General features: G+C 46.6%; 1 protein-coding gene across 1 annotated transcript; it reads right to left on the minus strand.

The window, feature by feature from the left end:
• Window positions 1-412: 412 nt before the first annotated feature.
• Window positions 413-18,376, minus strand: LOC117877548 (5-hydroxytryptamine receptor 7-like). Its single transcript, XM_034770654.1, has 3 exons — window positions 18,203-18,376; window positions 16,591-17,162; window positions 413-2,746 (listed from the first exon to the last, which is right to left on the minus strand). Exons 2-3 carry the CDS (start codon window positions 17,097-17,099, stop codon window positions 1,975-1,977), a joined length of 1,281 nt encoding a protein of 426 aa, XP_034626545.1. The 5' UTR covers window positions 17,100-17,162; window positions 18,203-18,376; the 3' UTR covers window positions 413-1,974.
• Window positions 18,377-21,248: the final 2,872 nt, after the last annotated feature.

Below are 21,248 nucleotides of genomic sequence, written 5' to 3' on the forward strand. Positions count from 1 at the left end.
AAAAGATAAGCGGGCCAAATTGTGGAGAGTGGTTGATGAGCAGGGAGCACAGTGCATTTGATGTTAAAAGAAACACACACGTGTAACTAATTAGCCACCTGCCCGTCAATATCCACATGGCTTCATTTGTATATTGTGTCTCCTCTGCCCTTCATCCACCTTTGTCATTGTGGACTGTATGCTCTTAAGGCAGGGACTGGGTCTGCTTACATGTTTGGAAAGGGCCTAGCTCATTTTGGGAGCCCCCAACATCTAAATAATTATCAGTCAGTGCTGGAGACTGGACACGGAATGTGTGGGGCTGGTAATTTGACCTGGTATTGGGGTGGGGTGGGGGAGGACTACTCTCTCTCTCTCTCTCACACACACACACACAGCTCTTCCCCCTTCCCTCCCACCGCCCCGATCAGTGAAAAACTCCCATTGATTTCAATCAGACCAGGCTATCATTTAATATATTTTCTGGGTTCTTTTTGAAAGATCCTTCTAAGCCCAGCTGTGAATGCTCGTCGTGTTCAGAGCAGATCATGTGCTACAACGATCCATCAGGTTCATTGACTAGATTTCCATCAACTTAACGGCTAGGGTGGCAATGAGCCTAAAGGAAACTCATCTTGACTTACGGGAACTCTCTCTCTCTCTCTCTCTCTCGAAGTAATAGGAGCTCCTTTATGTCATACATCAGCCCCTCTCCTTTTCATAGGGCTTAAAGGCAATCCCTATGAAAGAAGAGCCCATGACCCCCATCTGTTAGTACAATCTCTTCTTCAGCCTTGACAGGAATAATTTCAAATTCACAAGGGGACCTGATCCAAAGGCCACGGAAATCAGTGGACGTTCAGTAGGTTTGGGATCAGGGCCAAACAGAGCTACGTCAAAGGGTGGAAAAAATGCATCAAAAGTCTTAATACGTAAAAAAAAAAATCTAGATTGGAATAAAGAAACTTTTAAAAAGAATGACACATTGTTCAGAATGATATTTTTCATGTTTGCTGTACATTCTAGTGCAGCACTGTATAGCAGTCAGTGAAATGATACATTTTTGTCTCTTGTTGACCAAAGCGTGCTTCTATGTACTGCCTTGATTAATCAATTAGCCACAAAATTAGGAAAACACATCACTTGGCTGTGAATGAACTATATAATATATCCCAGTAAATACAGAAGGCTTTACTCACTCCTCACTTCTCTGATATAAATAGGCTGTTAAACAAGGTTTTGCATTGTTATTTTTAAGCATGCCAGGTTCAGGTACTGTAACGCAAGGGCTTGCGGAAAGAGGGTCATTGGTATCGTTCCCTGCCATGCAAACTTAGAACTGGCTTGAGAGTGTACAATGGAACCAAGTCAGATGCAACAGTTTGTAAGCAGGGATGCAAAGTGTAGGGCTTACAATGTGTTCCATTGTCATCTATAACACAGCCCGGAGCTGCTCTCCTGTTTGCTATGGAAATGCAGCCTATGAGATGATCCAAGAATAGCACCTAGTGCTTTCCCCCTCCACAGATCTCAAAGCCTTTTACGAAGGTGAGTAGCATTCTTGTTTTTACAGATGGGGAAACAGAGGCACGGAGTCATAAATGACTGACCCAAGGTCACACAGCCAGTCAGTGGCAGAACTTGGAAAAGAACCCAGGAGATCCTGACCTGCCTTCTCATGCACCACACACTGGCGTGAACTGCTGTCGCATGGGCTGCGTCTCCCTATCAAAGAGGGAAAAGGAAGGGCTATGATCTCTTCTACTGTACGTGTGGCCCTCAGCTACTCAAAACTTGACCACCTCTCGGGTGACAAGCACTTGTGCAGTTTTGGCGATGGTTAACTCTGGCAGAGGAACAAAAACGCACATATTTGCCATGCCTGACAGGCAATCGAAAAGGGAACCCTGCAATAGGCTAGATGGATGGGCAGGAGTTCTTTAACTAGGCACGCAGCGCTTGCATTAGGCTAAGGAACGTGACCTTCTTGGAGATTTACAAGATGCCCTCATGTCTCTCTGTGACTTTCAAGGCCTCGTGCATGCTGGCTGCCGACAGCCTCCGGTTGATGTTCCTGTACCTGCACCGCAGAAGGTTCCAAAAAGTAGTCCTTAGATCGCGGTTGAAGAAAGCATAGATCAAGGGGTTGATAAGGGAGTTGGTGTAACCCAGCCACAGCAGGGTCCTCTCCAGCCGCAGAGGCATGCAGCTGCACTGGATGCCACAAATGAAAGGCCGGGCCGTGGACATCAGGAAGAAGGGAAACCAGCAAAAGGTAAAGGCCCCCACGATAATGCCGAGGGTCCTGGCTGCTTTCTGCTCCCTTTTGAAGATGGAAATGTTCTTTCGATCTTGCCTGAGCAGTTTGGATAAGGTGGCGCACTCCTCCACTGCCTTGCTGCGTTTGGAGCTGTGATGGCCTCGGACGCTGACGTCCATGCAGTACACCCCCTCCTGCTCCTGGTGTCTGGGGAAGTTCATGAACCGGTGTTTCTCTGCACTGACCTTGGCGGCTTTGTAGATCCGGCTGTACATGACAAGCATGACTGTCATGGGGATGTAGAAGGCGACCCCAGTTGAGTAGACGGTGTACCCGAAGTCCTGGCTGATGAGGCAGACCCTTTCAACGTTGACGTTCTTGGCCCAGCCAAACAGCGGAGGAAGAGTTATGGAGGCAGAAAGAAGCCAAACTATGAACACCATCTTGGCCATTAGTTTCCCGTTTTGTCTCACGGGGTATGTCAGCGGCCGTGTGATCCCCAAGTACCTGCAAAACAATTTCAAAGCTGGTCAGGTTTGCTTTTCGGTTCACAGGAAGGTGAAGGTTGTCAAACGTATACAGAAATGCTATTGTAAGTGTCACCTCAGTCAGAACGAGAATTGGTTGGAAAATGTTTTTTTGCTCCCCAGGGTATATTTTGCCCCAAAAGGAAAATTATTTCATGTTTGTTGAGATTTTCCATGAACAATTCCAGCTTTGTGGTAAAAAAAAAAAAAAAAAAAAAAAAAAAATCAAAATATTTCAGCCCAAATCCCAAAATGTCAGTTCAGAAATGTCAGTGCAATACCTCATGGGAGTGGTAGTCTGGGTGCCTCATGTGCTCACTTCTGCTCTATAGGCCAGGCTCCCTAGTGGGACTACACTCCCCATCATTCACCAGAGTATTCCCTCTTACAGAGCCACTATGATGTACATAGGAATCCCGTTGACAAGGTGCATCATGGAAACTGTAGTTAAATTTCTGACTCAGCTGGAAATCAAGACTTACTTTGTAAAAAATTTCATTTAATCAAAAACCCATTTTTCCACTGAACATTTTTTCATAGAAAATTTTCAACCAACTCTAGTCACAACAATTCCGACCATCTAATCACCCCAGCAGGCAAAAACCCAATTAAAAAATGACTAGAAAGTCATCAGACTCAGGGCCAAATTCTGCTCTCCATTACACCAGTGTAAATCAGGAATAATCCCAAGTGAAGTCAATGGCATTGCACCCATGTGTCACGTAGAGCAGAATTCAGCCCTCAGGCTTTGCCTAACCCACAGTGGAAGAGATCTCCAGAGCCCCCAAAGTTCAAATCTACAGACTATTGGCAGAAGCGCCCCAGCTGTCCTCAACTCTCAACACAGTGCAGGGGAGGGGGGGTGATGTTGCACCCCATAATGCTATATAGAAATATGCTTATGAGTGTGAATATGACATGACTGTAATATGTCTTATGCTAGATATGCCATGTAACGTATCTCTGCAAAGGTTATGGTCTACTGGATATAGTCATCCTATTTGTATGCATGCATCATTTTTGTATTCAAAGTTATGAATATTGGCTATATACTTGTTTGATTTTAAGTAGCCTCAGTGAAGCAGATAGTTAGCTTCTTGAGAAAAGACTATTCTCAGTAAGTTCCCAATCAAGAAACACTTAAGCTAACAATGAACTTTGAGAGACGCCAATCCACATCTGAGCTTTCCGGGGAATGTGGCATCGGCCGGTAAAGTTCTGAGTCATGTATGGACATGTGACTTGCCCAGGTGACTCCAAAACTCCATCTTGGAGCTGGATTCTGCATAGGAGAGGAGAAGGGGTTTCCACCCACAAGAAAAAAAGTCTATTTAAGCCTCTGAGAACCTCTCCATTTTGTCTTCAGCTGGCTCAAGAGATAGCCTCTCCACCCCCAAAGGATGCCTGAAAGAAACTGGAACAAAGGACAGTAACTACAGGGGTGTGAGTGACTGCTGGACCCGGACTAGAAGGAGGCAAGTCTGTCAAAGAAGCTTATTGGAACATCTCTGAGGGTGAGATTTACCTGCATTTAGTTTTTTATTGTATTAGGCTTAGACTTGTGTGTTTTATTTTATTTTGCTTGGTAATTCACTTTGTTCTGTCCGTTATTACTTGGAATTACGTAAATCCTACCTTTTGTATTTAATAAAATCACTTTTTACTTATTAATTAACCCACAGTATGTATTAATACCTGGGAGGGGGGAAACAGCTGTGCATCTCTCTCTCTCAGTGTTATAGAGGATGAACAATTTATGAGTTTACCCTGTATACACTTTATACAGGATAAAACTGATTTATTTGGGGTTTGGACCCCATTGGGGGCTGGGTATCTGAGTGCTGGAGACAGGAACACTTCTTAAGCTGTTTTCAGTTAAGCCTGCATCTTGTGGGGGACGTGGTTCAGACTTGGATCTGTGTTTGCAGCAGGCAAACGTGTCTGGCTCAAACAAGGCAAGGTACTGAAGTCCCAAGCTGGCAGGGAAAACAGGCTCAGAGGTAGTCTAGGCACATCAGGTTGCAGTCCCAAAGGGTCTTCTGTGATCCAACCCGTCACAGGGGGGCAGGCCCACATCTGGCAAGTGATTGTAACAGAGTCTAAACTGATGAAATTTATATGCCAAGGGATTGAAAGAATGAGGTGGGGCAGAAAATGCTACTAATAGGATGGTGGAAGAAAGTGCAGGGTTAAATAGCCTTTCCTACCTTTGGGCTGGTCTACACTATGGTGGGGGAGTGGATCGATCTAAGTTACGCAACTTCAGCTATGTGAATAACGTAGCCGAAGTAGACTTACTTAGATCTACTTACCACGGTGTCTTCACTCTGGTGTGTCGACGGGAGACGCTCTCCCATCTATTCCCCTTGCGCTTCTCATTGAGGTGGAGTACCGCAGTCGACGCTAGAGCGATCGGCGGTCGATTTATCATGTCTATACTAGACACAATAAATCAACCCCTGCTGGATCGATTGCTGCCCGTCGACCCGGCTGGTAGTGTAGACAAGCCCTTTATTTTACACCACCTTTTAGACCCTGCTCCCACATACCTATGTGAAACATCTACCACCTAACCACTCACCTCTCAACGTAGCCTGCCTTCTCTAAGGAACCAAAACTTGTAGGGATTCTATGTCAACATCTTAAATTGTGCCCAGAAACACAATTGAAGCAAGAGCACCCCACAGAGGACTGGTGCCATATGCATCGAGCAAGCCAATGCTTGCTGGCTAATCAGGCAACTCTGTTCTATGTGATAGGGAGCTTCCACGTTGTTTCCCCATGAGTCATATTCTAGAAATTCCAACTGGGAGCTCCCAACGGCCTGGGTAATCGATGAATACATAGGTTTTAAGGGCTGAAAGGACCATAATCATCATCTAGGCTGACCCTTTTGCATAACACAGGCCGCTGGCCTCACCCAATAATTTCTGCATCAAGCCCATAACTTCTGTTGGAGCTAAAGCAGATTTTTTAGAAAGACATCCAGTCTCGCCTTAAAGACGTCACGTGATGGAGAACCCACCACATCCCTAGGTATGTGGTTCCAGCAGATAATTGCCCATCACTGTTAAAAATGTGACTCTTATTTCTAGTCTGTATTTGTCTAACTTCAGCTTCCAGCCACTGGCTCTTATTAAACCCTTTTCTGTTAGATTAAAGAGCTATCCGCTGTCAGACGTCTCTTCGCCGTGTACATATTCATAGCCCGAGATGAGGTCACCTCTTAACCTTCTCTTTGATACGCTAAATAGATGGCGCTCCTTTTGTCAATCATGGCAAACTCTCCGCCCGAGGGGAAAAGGCATCACTAGAGCAGGACAAAAAAATTTCACTGAAAAGATCTTTCGATGAACAATGTTTTTTTCCCCACCAAAAGGAAAAGGTCTGCAAAGAATTTTCACATTGGGTGAAATTTTAGGGGGATTTGACTGTAACATTTTAAATAATTGTTGTTGTTGTTCACAAAGTTTGTGGGGTTTCACATTTCTTCTTTTTCCAGCGCAGCACAGAAATAAAAAAAAAAAGGGGGAGGGGGAGAGAGTGGTAGAACATGGGGAAAAAACAACCCCTCCCAAGAAAACCTTTTAAATAAACCCAAAAGTCCACAAAGAAAATGTTTCAACCCAAAATGAAAGTGTTAATTTCTTTGGAATTTTTTCTTGATAATGGAATTATTTTTTCAGCCAGCAGTAGTCACAACCACCTAGCAAAATGCAGATGCTCACCACTACTACCTGAGAATCTGGGAGCTCTACCAAGAGACTCACTGAGAACCAGTGAGCACAACCCAACGTCAACAGAAGTAGCATTGTAACCACTGGCTTCACCTCCACCTGGTCTGTGCTGAGATTCAACCCGTTTGCTCTCATCCATTCCCCTCTCCCAGGCCAGGTCCATTCTAAAAAGTTAAGTTGACCCAGCTACATCACTCAGGGGTGTGAAAAATCCACCCCCCTGAGCGATGCAGTTAACCCTCAGTGTAGACAGCTACCACCTCTCGCAGAGGTGGACTAACGACAGCGATGGGAGAACACCTCATGGTAGTGAGTGGCTATATGGATTCGCTACAGCAGTGCAGCTGCAGTACTACCGTGGTTTAAGTGTAGACACAGTTCCGGCGAGGCTCTGGGAAAGCAGCGCTCTTTGTCTCTGACTGAAGAGAGATACAGAGCTGAGTGCTATTAGGGTGCTGATGGCACCACAGCCTATAATTCCCTCAGCCTGCGCATGACATAATGCAATGACAAAGAGCCGTCTTGGCTGGAGAGTGGGTGAGCCATATTCAAAGACTTCTCCCCGTGACCCTTCACTGGAGGGAAGGAACAAAGCCAACTTCATGGAGAGGAAGGGGAAGAAATATGATGTAGTGTCATCATAGGATAATGATAAACTCTTTCCTTTTCACTAGTATCTCAGGAAGATGTTAAATAGAAGCTACTAAAGCTAGACATTTTCAAACCAGCAGGACTGGATAACTTACATCCAAGAGTTCTAAAAGAACTGGCCGAGGAGCTTGCTGGCTCATTAATATTGATTTTCATTAAGTCTTGGAACAGTGAGAAAGTTGCAGAAGACTTGAAGAAAGCTAGCTAATATTGTGCCAATATTTTAAAAGGGTAAATGGGGTGACTCAGGTAATTAAAGGCCTGTCTGTCTGACATTGATCCCAGGCAAGATAATGGAGCAGCTGTTATGGGACTTGAGTAATAAAGAATTAATGGAGAGTAATTTAATTGAGGCCAATAAACATGAGTTTATGGACAATAGCTCCTGTCAAACTAACATAATATCAATAGCTCCTGTCAAACTATCATGATATTACAAGGAGTAATGGTCTCAAGTTGCAGTGGGGGAGGTTTAGGTTGGATATTAGGAAAACCTCTTTCACTAGGAAGGTGGTGAAGCACTGGAACGGGTTACCTAGGGAGGTAGTGGAATCTCCTTCCTTAGAGGTTTTTAAGATCAGGCTTGACAAAGCCCTGGCTGGGATGATTTAGTTGGGAATTGGTCCTGCTTTGAGCAAGGAGTCGGACTAGATGACCTCTTGAGGTCCCGTCCAACCCTGATATTCTATGATTCCATGATGAGATTACAAATTGGGTTGATAAAGATAATAGTGTTGATGTTATGTATTTAAAGCATTTGACTTGATACCACATGACATTTTGATTAAAAAACTAGAAAAATATAAAATTAATATGACACATATTAAATATATTAAAAACTGGCTAACTGATAGATCTCAAAATGTAATTTTAAATGGGGAACCATCAAGTAGGTATGTTTCTAGCAGGGTCCCACAGGGATCGGTTCTTACTCCTATGCTATTTAACATTTTGATAAGTGACCTGTAAGAAAACTAAATAATCACTGATAAAGTTTCCAGATGGCACAAAAATTGGGAATTGGTAAATAACGAAGAGGACAGACCACTAATGTAGAGCATCAATAAGTGTTTTGATATGGCTAAATGTAAATGTATACATCTAGGAACAAAAATATAGGCCATACTCACAGGACAAGGGACTCTATCCTGGGAAACAGTGACTTTGAAAGAGATTTGGAAGGTCATGGTGGGTTATCAGCTGAACATGAGCTCCCAGTGCAACGCTGTGGTCAGAAAGGCGAATGAAACCTTGGATGCATAAACAGGGGAATCTCGAATAGGAGTAGAGAGGTTCTTTTGCCTCTGTATTTGGTGACCGCTCCTGGAATACTCTCTCCAGTTGTACAATTCAAAAAGGATGTTGATACATCAGAGAGGGTTCAGAGAAGAGCCATAAGAATGATGAAAGGTTTAGAAAACATGCCTTAAGGTCATAGACTCAAGAAGTTCAATCTATTTAGCTTAACAAAGAGAAGGTTAAGGAGTGACTTGATTACAGTCTAGAAGCACCTATGTGGGGAACAAATATTTAATAAAGATCTCTTAAATCTAGCCGAGAAAGTCATAACATGATCCAATGGCTGGCAGTTGAAGCTAGACATGTTCAGACCAGAAATAAGGTGTAAATTTTTAACAGTGAGAGTAATTAACCACTGGAATAATTTACCGCACTTGTGGTGGAGTCTCCATCCCTGACAATTTTTAAAATCAAGATAGGGTGTTTTTTTAATCTCTCTGCTCTAGGAATTATTTTGGGTAAGATCTATGGCTTGTTTTATACAGGTCTGGCCAGATAATCACAATAGTCCCTTCTGGCCTTTGGGTCTATGAATCCATCTACACCAGTCTCTCAGGTATTGTCTAAGCAGCAGGCTTCTCCTGAGACGATTGCTTTCTCCTTACTTTTTAGACTGCATTAGTCACTCGATAGCAATCTGCATAACAATAGGGTGCAATAATCAGTATCTTCAGGCAAAACAGAAGCCTTTGTTGCCTGTCCTGTTTCCCCCCAGCATCACTTATTCCTTCTCTCTCTCACACGCACTTAAATGCCTATAAATAAAGTAAAAAGAACAGGAGTACTTGTGGCACCTTAGAGACTAACCAATTTATTAGAGCATAAGCTTTCGTGGACTACAGCCCACTTCTTCGGATGGCTGTAGTCCACAAAAGCTTATGCTCTAATAAATTTGTTAGTCTCTAAGGTGTCACAAATACTCCTGTTCTTTTTGCGGATACAGAATAACACGGCTGCTACTCTGAAACCTATAAATAAAGTAAAACATAGGGCACCAAATTTACTTGTGCCCTACGCAGCTGCATACTTTGCGTATGGGTAAGGACGGCCCTGGCTCCAGGGCTATCGCTGCCGGGGAGAGACGGCCCTCCTTCCCGGCCTCAGCTCTGTGGCTGCTGTGACAGGTGGGGGAGACCCCCCTCCTTCCCAGTCCCAACTCGGGGACTGCCACGGCAGTGGGGAGAGGGCACATCCATTGCATTAGAAAGGTAAAACTACTGATATGAAAATATGAGTTGTGGGCTTTTATTTGTAGAACAAAAAAGTTTATTATTATTAAGGCTTTTTCTATATAGTGCTTTTATCCAAAGCGCTTTACAATAGTTGGTTAACAGTACAAACAACATTTGGAAAGATCATTAAGTGGTCCTCCGAGACCCTCAGCAATTTTCAAGTGGTCCGCGGAAAAAAAAAGTTTGAGAACCACTGGTTTAGTAGCCAGTATGCTGAACTGGGAGTCAAAAGACTGGGGTTTAGTCCCAGCTCTACCATTAGCCTGCTAGGTGACCTTGAGCAAAGCACTTCCCCACCGTGCCTTAGTTTCCCCTTCGTCTATCCCTCGAGCCTCGAGCCCCAGGTAACCTTAACTTTAGATAGGTCTACACTTACAGTGGTGTGCAAGCCATGGATGTCCAGCTAGCACAGGTCTAAATAGAATATCAGGGTTGGAAGGGACCTCAGGAGGTCATCTAGTCCAACCCCCTGCTCAAAGCAGGACCAAGCCCCAGATCCCTAAATGGCCCTCTCAAGGATTGAACTCACAACCTTGGGTTTAGCAGGTCAATGCTCAAACCACTGAGCTATCCCTCCAAAGCATTGTAGACAGCGAGGCACTGCTTAGGTGAGCAGAGTATAAACATGCCTGAACGTACATTCCCTACCCACCTCTCTACATGCCCAAGCAGCACCTCTACACTGCTATTTTTAGCCATGTAGTGTCCCAGTGCCAGAGCCTTTCCCCACCGGGTGTAGCTACACATACCCTACGTGCCACCACAAGGACAGACAAGGCCTAGAGGTGTTACTACCCATTCAGCCTATAATCTACACGTAATGTATATATGCAGCGGAAAATCCAGACATATTCGAGATTGTCGTTGATGCCTTTATATATATGCCCACGAGTCTGTATGCATTGCAGGGGATTTCAACACTTTGAAATGAGGGTCAGAACAAGGCCTAGGCACCGTTTAAAGGGGTGCATAGTGGTGGATAGCACTCATCACACGTGCCTTGGCTGCGTCTCTGCACAGGAGTGAATTTCGCACTCAGTCCTTAGTGTCCCAAATTCCCAAGTGTCTAGCTTACATTGTTGCTGGCCAATAAAAGGGGTAATTTGTTTCTCTTCCCCCCCCCCCCCCAAAATCTATTTCTTTCCTTTAATAAAAGTCGATATAATTCTAAAGGCTTATGTAGCAATGTGAAGCAAGCAGCACAGGCTACCAAAGGAAAAGCCATTGAGTATTTAAAGTAAAAGCCCTTTTGTATTTATGAATAGTGCATGTTGTGGGGGCGCTGGGTCTCAAACTCCGGAGCTAAAGTTGAAACCAGAGCTCCGTTAAGAGTCTTATTTTGTAAAAATTCACCGTGTCTATTTCAGGAACAGACTAGAGTCTGCCCTACAAAACATACTTTGGAATTCTTTCAACATATGCATCACTGATTCCATAGTCTGAGATATATATGTATTAGTGGTGTATATGTGGAAAGCATTTGTAAATGTTTGGGTCAGAGTTAAGGTTAAGTATCCTTTATATTACAGCCACTTAATATTTAACTGAGGATTTAAAGCTATTTAAAAGACCAGGTCATGCCCCTGGAGACTGAACATACAGAGAAACAAATTTCTAAAGTTTCTTTTATGCAGGTACTTATATGACCTCTATTACCATACCATATCTGAGCACCTCATAGACATTAATGTTTTATTCTCACAGCACTCCTGATAGGGAAGTGATGTTAATTCTGTCTTACTGATGGGGAAACTGACTCACTGAGCGATTAAAGTGACTTGCCCAGGTCATACAGGATAGTGAATTGAACCCCAGGCTAGCTCTTTCAACACAAGACCATCCTGCCTCCCAGGCTTGCTCAGCACAGGGCTGGCTGGGGTGCTAAACAACATGACTTTTTAGTCAAAATAGCCAAAAGTCATAGGTACTGTCCTGGGAATCACAGCCACAAAAAACATCCTAACAGTATTAGGCTGCTATTTCTGGGGGGATGCAGACACGTTGAAATTAGCCAGGCTGTTCTGAGCCATTACTAGGAAATAGCCAGATTGCCACTCAGTTTGCTACAGATGTTCTGACTTTACTTAATAACTACAGAGGCCCACCTGGAGAGAGGGAACCTCTGAACTCTGAGAGGAGTGATCGCGGGGGGAGAAGTAAGAGGGAATCCCGGGAAGCAGCTGTTTCAGATGTTGTCTCTCTCAGGGGTTTTCTTTTCACAATGAGAATCGCTGGACACCCCAAAAGGAAAGCATGCTGGGAAATAGGTGTTTTTTTTTCCTCCCCACCATGAAAATTTTAGGGGGGGGGAAAAGGTCTTTTTAAAAAACCAAATCCGCTCCCCCCCCCCAGTTTTTGTCTAAGATCGCAAAAGCCAAAACTCTTTTTAGTTTTTTTGGCAACCAAAACATTTGCAAACACAACAAGGAGGTAGCACCTTAAAGACTCTGGCTACATCTACACTACGGGGGGGGGGGGGGGCGATTTAAGATACGCAAATTCAGCTACGTGAATAGCGTAGCTGAATTCGACGTATCGCAGCCGACTTACCCCGCTGTGAGGACGGCGGCAAAATCGACTTCTGCAGCTTCCTGTCGACGGCGCTTACTCCCACCTCCGCTGGTGGAGTAAGAGCATCGATTCGGGGATTGATTGTCGCGTCCCGATGGGACGCGATAAATCAATCCCCGAGAGGTCGATTTCTACCCACCGATTCAGGTGGGTAGTGTAGACCTAGCCTAAGACAGATGTATTTGGGCATAAGCTTTAGTGGGTAAAAACCTCACTTCTTCAGATGCATGATTTTGCAGGTTCTTGGGTTTTGTAATGACCTCACCCACTCCCAAAATTTCATGGAAATAGACATTTCCTGCAGAAAAGTCTATTTGGATGAAAAAAAACCATATTCTGTTAAAAAAAAATTTCAGGACAGAAATTTCCAAGAGCCTTTTTTTTAAAAAAGTGCACATTAGTAATCAATACCACCACCCTATATTTTTATAGCACCTTCCATCTTGAAGGATCTGAAAGTCCTTTACATATTTTTGTTAGCTTATATGTATCAGTGAAATGCAGCCACCTCTTTGGAGGAGTGGGGCAGCTGACTAAAGGTGCACAGCAACGCAGCATTTAGGACTGGAACTGGAGAAGAATTTCTGTATATAAATAGAGAGTTGGATCTGAACCAAATAGCCCGTTCATGGCCCTTCACAGACATGCGATGCCCCATCATGGAAAGCAGCATAGACCTAGTTAGTGAACAAGAGAGCTCCAGGAGAAGCCAGAACACAGGAGAGAAGTCAGATGGGTCCCAGTGGAACGTGATCCACCGAAGGCAGCTGCTCTTCATTGCTAATGAAATAATCTGTAAAGAGAAGGCAACCTACAGAGGAAGGAGGCTGCCAGGGGAATTGCTGACCATTTCCCCAGGAGCTAAAGTAGCCTAATTGAGCAGTGCCTGGAAACCAAGCCGCTAGGGTACAAGCCTTCAATGGAATGTGAGTGAGCACCGGGCACAGTTATTTTAAACTAAAGGCACTCCAAGAGAGAAGTCAGATCCAGCTGTGCTCAGTGATACAGTACACCAGCACCTCCCTGGTGTTGCTAATTTGTCATCTAAAACAAAAAGGAAGTCTCTAGCTGTTGTGGTTGAAAAGAAACACTTGGTTCCCATTTCCAAGGCTAAGCGATGCAGAAAGGTCTACCTGAGTCTGCAGAGAGCCTGGAGCAATAGATCGGGGAGGTGTGAACTGCCCTATTCAGAAGGAATTAACTCGGAAGCCCAATGACATAAGAACGGTGCAAGTCTCTGACCTTCCCACTCCTTTCTTACATGAGGGATGAAATAGTTAACAGTGCCATCGCCACACTTCCCGGTTAACCCCTCCCTGAGCCAGATACAGTGAGCGACATCTCCCTTTGGTGTCACCAGCAGGTGGCATTTGGGAAATACCACCACATATTCTCCACCATCACCTATCTCCCCCCAGCATCTAGAAGGAGCCAAGCCAAAGGATCCTAGCAGAGCCTATCAGCACATTCAAGCCGCACCACCAAGGGGGAGCCCAGGGAGACGCACAATCAACTTAGGAACATCTGCACTCTCTGCGGTGAGCAGTGTTGCGTTTTGGAGACTCACGTCAGCCGAGCCTGGAAAAGTAACCAGCATCTTCCCTCTCCCAGTCGATTCCTGCATGCAGGGGAGGGGCAGGAGCTCAGGATGAAACTGACCGAGTTACCAAACAGTTATGGGGGCAGTCAGAGGAGAGAAGGAGCATTTGACACACACACACACACCCCCCCATGGGTGGTTGTTACTGTGTTCATAGATGTATTACAATTGTGTTTCATGGCTACAATGAAATAGACCTCATTACAAACCCCACTGGCACATGGACAGTGAGACCCACACCTGTTGTTATACACGTCTACGGGAGGCTTATTCGCAGGAATACAATTCTCTGGTGAGCAGTTCATTCCACTTCTTAATTTAAATCCCTGGTGTGTTTTTCCCCCCTTGAATTGCTTCCTGGTTCGTTAGCCCCCTGCACTTCACTCCGTATTTCCCAAATCCAAAGCGATTTACAAATCAGCAGGGACGGGGTGGGGAGGATAATCGTGAACAGGCAGCAACGTAATGGTCCAGATGGGTTCGCTACACGGTACAGTAGGTCTGATTAAGCATTCGGGAGAGAGAGAGAGGCAAGAGAGCTTAGCTCAACTGCAGCATGTGATTGTCACAGCTCTTTACTCCGTCACCCAGCTGAACTGCCCGAAAGCACGGCGGTCAAATCATTGTAGAACATCACCCAGTATCTCAGCCTCCAAATCAGCATCCTGCTATTTCTTGTCTTCTCCTCCCTTGATCTAAACTCAGCTCCCTACCTCGCATGAGGGAAAGAGCAATCAAGGCTAGGGGAGTGATTCAGTTCAGTCCATACCAGGAGACTCAGCTGTTGACTTTCGCAGAGGATGAAAGAGAGGATGTATTTGGAGGGGGAGGGGGGCGAGGCGCAGTAGTGGAGGGAAACGGGTGGGTGGGTTGTTTTTACCAACTGATTTTGGCATCAAGAGTTTCTCAATGGATGGATCACAGGCCCTGGTGCTGCCCTGCGTTACGACAGCTTTGCGTCATCCATGGCATAGGTAAAGCTTGTTCCCAGTGCGTAGGCGATGCAGAGCTGCTGCAGCAACTTGTATACCGACTTCCCACTCTCCCCCCCCACCTATGCAGAGAGTAGTTCGGAGAAAGGGACAATAACTAGGGGATTGCTGGTGCATAAGAGAACCTAATTGCTGGAATGGCCCTTCAGGGCCACTGGCAGCCAATGTAATTTAGAGTAGTCCTGAGGTTGCTCTATTTTATACTGCGGATAGGACGAGCACCTTTCTCCCTCTACACTGAAGCCGTGCTGAGCGCTCAGCTGCAACTCACAATATGCTCTATAATCACCGTCGCCCAAATCCTGAACAACTGCTTCCTCATTGACTTCAATGACTGCTGCAGGCGCTCAGCCCCTCTCAGGATTTGGCCCTGTTGCATTTTCTGGGTTTAAATGCTTTCTGGCCAGATTAATCCGCATTTCCCTGAAATCCTGTGTCTGCTCATCTATCAGTGATGAAAGAGGGCAGGCCAAATTCCACACATTCACTGCTTGCTCTGGATTTGTGCCTGCCTACGCCACCAGTGAGTTTGGCCCAGATGGTCATAATTAATGGGTGCAATCAATTGCAGTTAATTTTAGTAAGAGGTCTGTTCTTTTTCACTTTCACATCTTGATCTCGATTGCTCCTTGCAACGGTGGCTTTAAAACACACATTTTTCAAATTCCAGTCTGTCTACTTTATTTAATGAAAGAGAGAGTGTGGGTGTAGTTTAAAGGCAATTCTGTTTCATTTGCTCTCTCTCTGTTTTAGAGCCATATCTGTTGATAATCTTGAAAAGCAAAAATTCATATATTCCACTATTGCATTTTATTTTTTCACACCCCTGATATGGATTTTTTCCTTCTTCAGTGTGGGCTTCTGTATTTTAATGCGTTTCCTTTAATTAATTGGCTTTTTCACACACAAAAGACCAACACTTACACACTAAAGCTGGGACTAATGAAGATTTCAATTTATAAAAGTGGTTTTCTAGTCATTTTGTTTTTAATATAAGGGCAGTTTGCTGTGTTAGAAATGCTGAGCAAAACTGGTTAGGTCAGGTGCAATGGTAAATTAGCATGAGTGGCCAGCTAATATTCAAAAAGGCCTTTAGAATATACGTTGTTGCTTATTTGCCGAGGGAAAAAAAACTCGGCTCAAATGCAGCATCTAGATTTTCAATTAACTTTCTGCTTTTTTACAGTGTTCCACACCTGGTTAAACTAGGGCACAGAGGTTAAGTGACTCTTGTTCATTGGATAAAGGAGGAGGCAGGGGGCCGGAACGGGGTGGGGCTGGGGTCATGGCCCCATCACTTTTAAAAGTGGGAGGGCTATACCCTCCCACTTTTTACTTGCCATAAGGGCAAGCGACAGGCATGGGGGCAGAGAGGAGCGATCGGGGGTGGGGTCTTGGGGGAAGAGGTGGTGTGGGGGTGTGGCCCAGGGAAAGGGCAGCACGAGGGTGGAGGCTCGGGGAGAAGGGGCAGCACAGGAGGGGGGGCCATGGTTGGGGTGCCAATGGCTCCCCCACTTTTAGGGAGCTTCCTGGGAGGAGGCTGGCAGCAGGAGACCTTGGTTCTTTCCCCACTGACTCCTCTTGAGCAAGTGACTTAGCCTCTCTGTGCCTCAGTTTCCCCAGCTGTGGGATGGAGATGGCAGCACTTACCCTCCTTGAGACAGATTCTCAGCACTTGCAGAGCGCCCTTCAGCTACGCACTGCTGGCATGACTACATATAGGGGTGCCAGGGCATCCTTACCTGTCCACGCTGATGACACACAAGGTCATGATGGAAGCGGTGCAGCACATAACATCCATGGCGATGAACACATTGCAAAACACCTTCCCAAACAGCCACTCCCCTCCCACCAGATCCGTAATGATCACGAAGGGCATGACTGCAAAGGCAACGGAGAGATCGGCCGCTGCCAAGGAGATCACCAGGTAGTTGGAGGGCTGCCGGAGCTTCTTGACAATGCACACCGAGATGATGACCAAGGCGTTGCCAGCGATAGTCAGTAAGGTGATGATGGAGAGCACTGTCCCAATCACAATTTTCTCAGTGTCCCCATAGAGCAGGATCTCCTCTCCACAGTCTGTAGAGTTGGTTAGGTTGGAGGACAGCAGGTCTGGCTCAACTGGAACAGAGGGTCCCTCAGTCATGGATGGATCTGGGAGTGACTTCGGAGTGGGATACTCGTGCTCTGTATTCTCCACAAAGAGAGGACGCTGCTCCAGCAACTGATTGGGGATGACCCTCAGCATCATTCTTTCGGCTCATGGCAAGGAGGAGCAAACCAAATTTTCTCCCACAGCTCTCATGGGTGACACCTACAAAGCACAGCATTTTATTCCACATGATTTTTTTTTTTAAATCTCTCCTTTGCCTTTAAATCTGTAACATTCACTAGTATTGATTAATGACTTGCAATGAGACTTGGGAGCCCAAGTCATCCCGGGCTTTGGAAAAGGTTATCCTCCAGCTAGTCTGCAAGAGGGTGAGTTAACAACGCTAAATTGTTAAAAGCAACCCCCATCTTTTCATGTACTCTGTATATATATATATATATCTTCCTACTGTATTTTCCACACCATGCATCGGACGAAGTGGGTTTTAGCCCACGAAAGCTTATGCCCAAATACATTTGTTAGTCTCTAAGGTGCCACAAGGACTCCTCGTTGTTAATGCTAAATTAACAACAAATAGAAACCTTACCGTTTACTATGCAAAGGCTGCATAATTGTCAACCTCTTATTCCAGAGGTCAATTTATGGCATTCGAATGTGTGTCTAAAAGACACTGCAACCAATACGCAATGTTTGGCTTGGGGGGTGGGTGTGTGTGTGTGTGTGTGTGTGTGTGTGTGTGTGTGTGTGTGTGTGTGTGTGTGTGTGTGTGTGTGTGTGTGTGTGTGTGTGTGTGTGTGTGTGTGTGTGTGTGTGAGAGAGAGAGAGAGAGAGAGAGAAATATCTCCTGTAACCATATATACAAATATATGAAAAGTACTATGCACTAACACACACACACACAAAGTCCTATGCGCTCTGTACAAACACACAGCGCTTTGCATCAGTTGCAGCGCATCGCTGCTCACTTACTGACTTTCCCTCTGTCTTCCACAGAGTAACCATCACCCCGGCAGGTTAACCACAACCCTGGGGGCTTGGCTTTAGCCGAGCAGCCCCTGAGATCGGTCCCGGGTCCAGGAGGAAGAACTCCTTCCCCCGTGAGAGTGCCGGCCCCAAGTGAAGCTTGCAACCCACCCACCCCCTACCTGACCCCTGGCTCCCCCCCAGGCTCTGCCCGCCCGTCCCCACAGCCGAGCGGCAGCAGAGAACCGCGCCCAGGGGCTGAACCCCCAGCGAGTTACCTCTGCAGAGGGAAACGAGCCTGCTGCGCCCTCCTGCCAGGGACATCTTCCAGCCACGGCCGCCGGACGCTCGCTGGAGCCGCCTGCCAGGTCCCCCTGGCCCCTCGCTGAGCAGCCCGGCTGGTCCCAGCCTCCCTCCACGGGCAGGACGAGGGACCCTGGAGCGCCGCTTAACAGCAGCCGCCCCTCCCCGTGCTCTCCAGCCCGCCCGCTGCTGCCGGGGACACGCGCGCCCCAGAGCCAGCCCCAGTTGCGGCTGGTGAGCCGAGGGGACGTGTCAATTTCACCGCCCCTGCCTTAGTTCCAGCCACAGCCCATCGGAGCACTTCTTCCACTCCCGGCTGGGGTGGTGCTTAAACTCCCCCCCCCCCCCCCCACACACACACATCCTTCCCTACCAGCCTCCTCTTGGACACCCCAGCAGGGGAAGACATTTTACAGGGAGGGGGATCTTGCAAAAAAAAAAAAAAATCCCCCCTCTTGCCGGTGCCTTCCCAGCGATCCGAGGGGGAGGCTCTCTTCCCTTTCCCCCTCAGCCCTCCTTAAACAGCGGCTACAAAGCCAAGGAAAGTGCTTTGCTTTGAAACCCAGCACAGGTGCCTCTGCAAGAGACCGGCATCAAGGGCCCGGGTGAGCTGGGGCAATGGGGATCTGAAGAGAGGGGGCAGCAGGAGAAAGACTTACACAGGCGGATCCCTGATCCCCTAGGTTTGCTGCGAGTTTAGCTGAGGCTAGGGAGAGACACAACCATGCCATGAAGATGATGGTATCTAAGGATGCTTTTTAGCCCCTTCTTGACCTCTGAGGCTGCAGGGTGCGGGGAGGGGCTGCGGAGAGGAGCAAGGTAAGGGAAGCAATGGATATAAGGAATAGCAGCTTCTTTGACTATTAAAGGAAAAGCTTTTATTAAAACTGCCCCGGGGAGCACAGCGTATGGCTGTTAAGTGAAGTCGCTCGCAGACATCTCACCGGAAGCAAGGCCGGAGGCTCAGAGCATTATCCCTGGGCGGGCGAAGCAAGACACAGAAGGGTTTGGTTTTTAAAAAACAAACAAACCCACCAACACAGCTCCGCTGAAAGAGCAGACTCACGATCAGTGCGACAGCATTAGCTGTTCTGTGGGAGAGCATCCCTACTTGGAAGAGACTGCAGATCAAGCAGAAGCCAATATACCTACATGAAAATAAGTTCCCGCAGCTCTGATTGACACAGCGTCTCACTGATGGTGCAGGTTAAAACCTCTTTGTCCTTGTCTAGGGATGTTTTACTATTTGACCGTGTGTGTTATGTAATAATGAAGGCTGTGATTTTGTCATGCAAACTTCACGGCGGAGGAGTGGGGGGAAAGCCCCCATCTCTGGAGGGGTGGACACGCCAAGCCTGAGTGGCGTGCCCAGGTGCCAGGTTGTAATGCTCGAAGCAGGGCTCCGGGCCCACGGGAGCTGCCGCTGCAGGGATCACAGATTTTATTAAAATTCCCACTTACCATGAAAACGTGACCTCTGCACCAAAATCCCTTAGGAAGGAAAAAGCAAATGCACAATAACTGGGTAGGGGGTAGTACCGCTAAGGATCTGGGGGTTACAGTGGACCACGGATTGATCGAGACTCAGTGTGATGCAGCGGCGAAAAGGCCTAATAATCTGGGGTGTATTAAAAGGAAATTTTGTACATAAGACACAGGAGGTAATCGGCACCGGTGAGGCCACAGCTGGAGTATTGGGTCCAGTTCTGAGTGCCACGCTTTAGGAAAGATGTGGATAAACTGGAGAGAGTCCAGAGGAGAGCAAGAATAATGAGAAAAGGTTTAGAAGACCTGACCTCTGAGGAAAGGTTAAAAAAACTGGGCCTTTAGTCTTGAGAAAAGACCCAGAGGGGACCTGATAACAGTCTTCAGATAGGGTAAGGGCTGTTATAAAGAGGACAGGGCTCAATTCTTCTCCCTGTCCAGTGAAGGTAGGACAAGAAGTAATGGGCTTCATCGGCCACAAGGGAGATTGAGGCTGGATATTAGGAAAAACATTCATACTGTAAGGGGAGTTAAGCTCTGGAATAGGCTTCCCAGGGAGGCCGCGGGATCTCTGTCCTGGGAAGTGTTTAAGAACAGGCTGGACAAATACCTGTCAGGGATGGTCTAGGTTTACTTGGCCCTACGCAGGTGGCTGGATGTGATGACCTCTCAAGGACCCATCCACATTTCATTGATGATTCTAAAATCGGCAGCTTAATGATCATTACAGTAGTGCCTAGAGGCCTCACTGTGCTGGGTGCTGTACATACACCCAGTAAGACACACTCCCTGCCCCAAAGAGCTTACAAGTGAAATAGACAAAGTAGCCGACATATGTGTGAGGGGCATCAGAGGCCCAGAGAAGAGAAGTAACTTGCCCAAGGTCACTCAGCTGGTCAGTGGCAGAGGTGGGAACTGAATACAGCTCTCCTGAATCCCAGACCACTGCTCCGGCCCCTAGACCACACTGCCACAGCTGATGGGCAGTAGGGCTTACAGAGCACTTGAATAGTTCTTGGTTATAAAATAATTCTTCTGACCTGAAACCCGCTAATTGTGCAGAGTCTATGTAGCCAGTTGTTCCTGTCATTGTTACTCTCGTAATAATACCTAGCTCTTATACAGCACTTTTCATCAGTAGGTCTCAAAGCGCCTCGCAAAGGTCCTCAGTATCATTATCCCCATTTTACAGATGGGGAAATGGAGGCACGAGGCAGTGAAGTGACTTGCCCAAGCTCACCCAGCAGGGCAGCCGAAGAGCCAGGGGTAGAACCCAGTTCTCCTAAGTCTATCCACCCAGTTCTCCTGAGTCTATCCACTAGGCCTCCCTGTCCCATGCCTTCCCAGTCTGTTACACCCAGTCATTACATCTTGTCCTAATTTAGGCCCTGCTTCTGCAGTCAGACCCATGCAGACAGACCCTACGCCCATCTGCAGCCTTGTTGGCCTCCAGGTGGAGTTTAAGGTGTTGCAATTGTCCTGTAAGGTCCTAAAATAGTCTGGGACCTTCCTACTTGAGAGATGCCCTTCTGCCCC

Source organism: Trachemys scripta, chromosome 5 (genome assembly GCF_013100865.1).
Source record: "Trachemys scripta elegans isolate TJP31775 chromosome 5, CAS_Tse_1.0, whole genome shotgun sequence".
Taxonomy (NCBI): domain Eukaryota; kingdom Metazoa; phylum Chordata; order Testudines; family Emydidae; genus Trachemys; species Trachemys scripta.